This window comes from Salvelinus alpinus, chromosome 22, assembly GCF_045679555.1.
Source record: "Salvelinus alpinus chromosome 22, SLU_Salpinus.1, whole genome shotgun sequence".
Taxonomy (NCBI): Eukaryota; Metazoa; Chordata; class Actinopteri; order Salmoniformes; family Salmonidae; genus Salvelinus; species Salvelinus alpinus.
Window position 1 is genome coordinate 18,289,489 of NC_092107.1, and position 6,239 is coordinate 18,295,727.

The following is a 6,239-nucleotide window of genomic DNA, read 5'->3' on the forward strand; positions in this document are numbered from 1 at the left end:
ACCTAAGACAGGGAATATTTACTCTGATTAAATGTCAGGAATTGTGAAAAACTGAGTTTAAATGTATTTGGCTAAGGTGCATGTAAACTTCCGACTTCAACTGTAGATGTCTTCAGCACAGCCCAAATGTTTGTGGACACCAAATCCGTATGTGCATACGTGCGAAAACGTGTTCCCACATCTCTGTTTGGTGCCCTTACTGTTTTGTTTAAAGCATTACGGGAACCTTCTGCGTTGGATATATGAAGCAGAAAAAACAATGTCCAGTCATCAGGATTGGGGGATAAGAACACGTTGGCACTTGTAAGCCACTGCATTAATCCGGGCCTGATTGTATCTGGCGGTCTGCCTCATTTGTTGCAAAGGAGGCACACTGTTTCTCAATGTTATCTACTCTGAGTTTCTCTAGTGGAAAAACATCTCTGTGTGTGATACCCTGTTAAAACACAACAGGGCCATACTTAGGCTTTGCTCCCCAGTGGGTGGGCCTGTGTCCACCCAGGCCCACCCCTGCCTATGCCCCTGGGTTGTAAAAAGGATGACAAAGCAAAAAGAAATTTTTGGGCCAATGTATTAAAAAATACATTCAGAAATACCTTATTTACATAAGTATTCAGACCCTTTGCTATGAAACTAGAAATTGATCTCAGGTGCATCCTATTTCCATTGATCTTCATTGAGATGTTTCTACAACTTGATTGGAGTCCAACTATGGTAAATGCAATTGATTGGACACCATTTGGAAAGGCACACACACCTGTCTATATAAGGTCCCACAGTTGACAGTGTGGACTCCAATCAAGTTGTGACTGGGAGACAAGTCAGAATTGAGGGAAAGATGAACGGAGCAAAGTACAGAGATCCTTGATGAAAAGCTGCTGCAGGGCACTCAGGACCTCAGACAGGGGTGAAGGTTCACCTTCCAACAAAACAACGACCCTAAGCACACAGCCAAGACATCGCAGGAGTGGCTTTGGGACAAGTCTCTGAATGTTCTTGAGTGGCCCAGCCAGAGCCCGGACTTGAACACGATCGAACATCTCTGGAGAGACCTGAAAATAGCTGTGCAGCAACGCTCCCCATTCCACCTGACAGAGCTTGAGAGGATCTGTAGAGAAGAATGGGAGAAACTCCCCAAATACAGGTGTGCCAAGCCTGTAGCGTCATACCCAAGAAGACTCAATGCTGTAATCACTGCCAAAAGTGCTTCAATAAAGTACTGAGTAAAGGGTCTGAATACTTAAGTAAATATTACATTTCAGTTTTTATTTCTAATACTTTTCTAAACATTTCTAAAAACCAATTTTTTCTTTGTCATTAAGGGGTATTGTGTGTAGATTGATGAGGGATAAAAACAATTTAATCAATTTTAGAATAAGGCTGTAACGTAACAAAATGTGGAAAAAGTCAAGGGGCACTGTATATGGACTTTCTCTTTCAGATGGAAACTAAAATTGCCCAGAGTCAGGGCAAAGCATGGGTGAAAGGAGAGGAAAGAAAGAGAAATGTTGGAGAAGAACAAAGTGAAAGAGCTGCTCAGAGCTAGGAAAGGAGATAGTGAGGAAGAAGTCAGGAAGAACAAGGAGAGGGTGAAAGCCCACCTGGACGAGGTGGCAAGGATCTATAACGAAAAGAAACAGAGAGAGAAAGAAAGAGAAAAGCTGCTGAAAAAGACATGGCAAAGAAAATCCCATGGTGTCCATCCCAGGCCTCATACTGAAGATGTAAAAGCAAATACTGTCATTGGTGAAAGGTACATTTCTATCTTCTTGGTGGAATACTTAATAAATAAATACAAATATGAGCATTTTAGTTATTTGTTTTCTTCACCATATGCCAGAAAGAAAAAATATATATAAAAAAATTAAGATGTGTATTAAAAGTGGATGTGGTTACTGGATAATGCAATGAAAGTTAAATTTGCTTACATAGTGAATATATTTGAACTACTGTATCTAACTTCTTGAGTGGTGAGAATAAAAAAAATCCACTACATGGCCAAGCTTCATAGTCAAAATTGGTTGTATTGTAAGAAATTATGACAACAAAAATGTGCTCGTAGTTCTTCAATTTAAGGTTAGGGTTAGGCATAAGGGTAGCAGTGTGGTTAAGGTAAGGGCTAAGTTTAAAGTCAGACTTTAAGAAGATAGGCGGGGCCCTGGACTTGGCCAGATAGTGGTGACCGTGAGGAGTGGAACAACAGATCAGCTGCAAAAATACTGTATTTGGTATTTACTTAACAGTGCAGGTGAGGATGAAGACTGGTTCAAGAGGTTATTTACAAAATATACACATGCCAGTAGGGGTGTGGATCAGAAAACCAGTCAGTATCTGGTGTGACCCCCATTTGGCTCATGCAGCGTGACACATCTCCTTTGCATACAGTTAATCCGGATGTTGATTGTGGCCTGTGGAATGTTGCCGCACCCTTCTTCAATTGTTCTGCCAAGTTGCTGGATATTGGAACTGGAACACGCTGTCATCCACGTCGACACCAGAGCATCCCAAACATGCTCAATGGGTGACATGTCTGGTGAGTATGCTGGCCATGGAAGAACTGGGACATTTTCAGCTTCCAGGAGGTGTGTACAGATCCTTGAGACATAGGGCCGTGCATTATCATGAAACATAATGTTTCATGAATGTTTCATAACAAAGGTGATGGCGACGAATGAATGGCACGACAGTGGACGTCAGGATCTCGTCACAGTATCTCTGTGCATTCAAATTGTGTTTGTTGTCGTTAGCTTACGCCTGCCCATACCATAACCCCACCACCACCATGGGGCACTCTGTTCACAACGTTGACATCAGCAAACCGCTTGCCCACACGACACCATACACATGGTCTGCTGTTGTGAGGCTGGTTGGACGTACTGGCAAATTCTCTAAAACGATATTGGAGGTGGCTTATAGCAGAGAAATTAACATTAAATTCTCTGGCAACAGCTCTGGTGGACAATCCTGCAGTCAGCATGCCAATTGCATGCTACCTCAAAACTTGAGTCATCTGTGCCATTGTGTTGTGTGACAAAACTGCACATTTTAGAGTGCCCTTTTATTGTCCCCAGCACAAGGTGCACCTGTGTAATGATCACACTGTTTAATCAGCTTCTTGATATGCCACACCTGCCAGCTGGATGGATTATCTTGGTAAAGGAGAAATACTCACTAACAGGGATGTTAAACAAATTTGTGCACAGAATTTGAGAGAAATAAGCTTTTTGTGCATAAGGAACATTTCTGGGATCTTTTATTTCAGCTCATGAAACATGGGACCAACACTTTACATGTTGCGTTTATATTTTTTGTTCAGTGTAAGTTGTCAGGATAGGATGGTGGTTTATTGAACTCTGGTCCTTTGGGTTGAAGTCAAATACCTTTATAAATTACAACATGACACCATAGTGCCTCTTCATTTACACCATTGGGAGAATGAGTCTGGAAATGATGTTACGTTATGCACAGCCTCCATTCCTATCTAATGCACCACTGGGTTACCCTATGCCTACTCAAATCAGATAGAGATGCTCAGGCCATCTGGATTGTGGTAATTTGAGACATAAACAGTAAGTACATTTCTTTGAACAGCCTAATGCGTTTAGGCCACTGTTGCATTTAGGCCACTACAGTTGACCAAATGTAGCCTATGAACAATCCAGTACCACAGATCTTTAATTTAAATCGGGAAAACAAATGTTAAAATAAGAGCAGTTAACTAACCAATACAGTATATCTGACCCTATGGTTTGACATAGGAATGTAGGAATATTTGGTTTGTTTGGTACTGTGTAGTGTGTGTGTGTGTGTGTGTGTGTGTGTGTGTGTTTGGTGTTGAAGATAGAAGAATAAAAGCCTTGAACGGAGACAGAAAGTGCATCCGCCTATTCTTACCAGACGTCCTGTAGTAGACGATCAAAACCTAAGAATCAGCTTCAGCGTACTAGCGGGTGAGGGCATTCACAGGCGACCGCTCAGACGGGTGAGGCCAAAAAAGACACACACACACACACACACTTTGAAAAGTAATTTGAAGCCCCCCTCGTTATAAGCTGCAATTATTTACATTCAAATGTTTCATCGTTTTTATAGTCACCTGAATCTGAACATAGCCCACATTATTTAACATTCAACAATGTCTAATTCAATTTGACTCATCATTTCTCAGTGGAGCAAGCTCATTGATCCAGTAGTATGATCAATCAAGTAGGAGGAGTGATTTCTTTTTTATACAAACATTACAGTAAAACAGGCTAGCTAAATGCATCACATTGCCCCAGCAGCCTAACTACAGTCACAGCCTGCCTACTACCTTGGTGTACAGTGCACATCGACTTTAGAGTGCTCCCTCATTTATTCGCTAGGCGGCATCAGTGTCAAAGATTGTGTCGAGTTGCCTACTGCGGAACCAAAGATAAAATACATTACATTTTCCGGTCACATTTAACAGAGGGACAACAAAATGTACAGCGTGCATACTCAAACGAACCTCATAAAACGTTCTCTTTGGCCAACTTCAAAGATAATCTGCTTACTCTGAGTCGGTAAGTATTAAATACGAGTGACTTCGCTTTGCTAGCTATGAACATAAACTAGCTAGCTTTGCTCTACATAGCATGCTGGCTAACTAGTGAATGTCAACACAGTCAACTAAAACAGAGTAAACACGGCTAACTAGTGTCGTTATATTTTAGCTTCAATTTAATCTACTAACTTTGTTTGCACATCATGCCAACATCTGTCGTAATTTGTGATTGCAGAGCGACAAAAACTCGAAATGAGTACGCTCGTGACAGTGCTTCGCCTCCCGAGAGGACCTGATCCGAATGGCCGCGGATTCGACCCGAACTCACCCCGTTTCGTCGCGCTGTGTCCAACTACTATTTCAGCTTCGACTGAAACAGGGACTGACTCTGTCGAAATTGGAGAAGAGCAGCGTGCACGGTCGGCTTTGAGAGAAAGCTTCCTGAGAACGCTCATAGCCATGACCAATAAGCAGGTGCAATTCCACATGTACGAGAGAGTCAAGGTTGAGGCGAAGTTTGGAGCGTCGGACATTGACGTGCTCAACTTCCAAGTTTCCGAACTACAGACTCCCATTGGGGTGCAGAAAGAAGCTCTGCTCAGGTGCCAGGATGTCATTTCATACTCGTTTGATCTCTGAACAGTGCTTTTCACCAATTTGTGCTGTTCACTTATTTGTGCTGGTTTTGAGTAGATATCCAACAAACTGAATCTGATTTGAACTGTTATTTCTAATTTGGTTTTGGGGAGTCAATGATAACAGTTCCATTGCTACACAGTGTTCTGTCTGGGTGAATATGTAGTAAGATGTTACCATGTATTATTCTGTTACTTTGAGTAAGAGGTAGACTTGTCACTGCCATATGTTATGTTTATGTGGCCAGCCAGGTATTGAGAACACTGATATACCATATGTCTATGATTTTTGTTTCGTAGTTTCCAATTCAATGTACCTCCACTGGAGGGAGATGTCAGCACTGTCTTTACAACCGGTATGTCAGGGGGGCACCCATACCACCAGGTTCTCTGACTCAGCTGTCCAGTCCATTTCATTAGGAAGAGATGGAAACAAACATGTCTTCAGGTGGAAATTGGATATAATTGTCTGGAAACTTGAATCTTGCCATTATTTTGTGATTACAGGACAATGTGGTTCTTGTCTTCCTTTTCATAAGATCTGTTGCTGAGATATGTTTACCAATGGGCATATGCATTTTTTTTTTTTTACTTTGAATAAACATTCTGTCACTTGCATTGAATTTGACAATGTGTTCATTAAGTAGGCTATATGTTGTAGATAAAGGGGTGGTAGTATCGAGCTTGTCGTATTCCACACCGAATGAAATATTCACGTTCAGTTGTCACGTCGTCTTTCAGTGTCATGTTTTTTTTTTTTTTATACAGTGGGGAGAACAAGTGTTTGATACACTGCCGATTTTGCAGGTTTTCCTACTTACAAATCATGTAGAGGTCTGTAATTTTTATCATAGGTACACTTCAACTGTGAGACGGAATCTAAAACGAAAATCCCATTGTGTGATTTTTAAGTAATTAATTAGCATTTTATTGCATGACATAAGTATTTGATACATCAGAGAAGCAGAACTTAATATTTGGTACAGAAACCTTTGTTTGCATTTACAAAGATCATACGTTTCCTGTAGGTCTTGACCAGGTTTGCACACACTGCAGCAGGGATTTTGGCCCACTCCTCC

The 6,239-nt window shown here is 41.4% G+C and overlaps 1 protein-coding gene across 1 annotated transcript; it reads left to right on the top strand.

The window, feature by feature from the left end:
- The first annotated feature begins 4,416 nt into the window (after window positions 1-4,416).
- LOC139549168 (gem-associated protein 7-like) lies at window positions 4,417-5,778 on the top strand. Its single transcript, XM_071359328.1, has 2 exons — window positions 4,417-4,544; window positions 4,761-5,778. Exon 2 carries the CDS (start codon window positions 4,778-4,780, stop codon window positions 5,162-5,164), a length of 387 nt encoding a protein of 128 aa, XP_071215429.1. The 5' UTR covers window positions 4,417-4,544; window positions 4,761-4,777; the 3' UTR covers window positions 5,165-5,778.
- Window positions 5,779-6,239: the final 461 nt, after the last annotated feature.

Bases quoted from the DNA above. Each gene is read 5' to 3' on its own strand.
- LOC139549168 (XM_071359328.1), top strand. From the start codon at position 4,778: ATGAGTACGCTCGTGACAGTGCTTCGCCTCCCGAGAGGACCTGATCCG.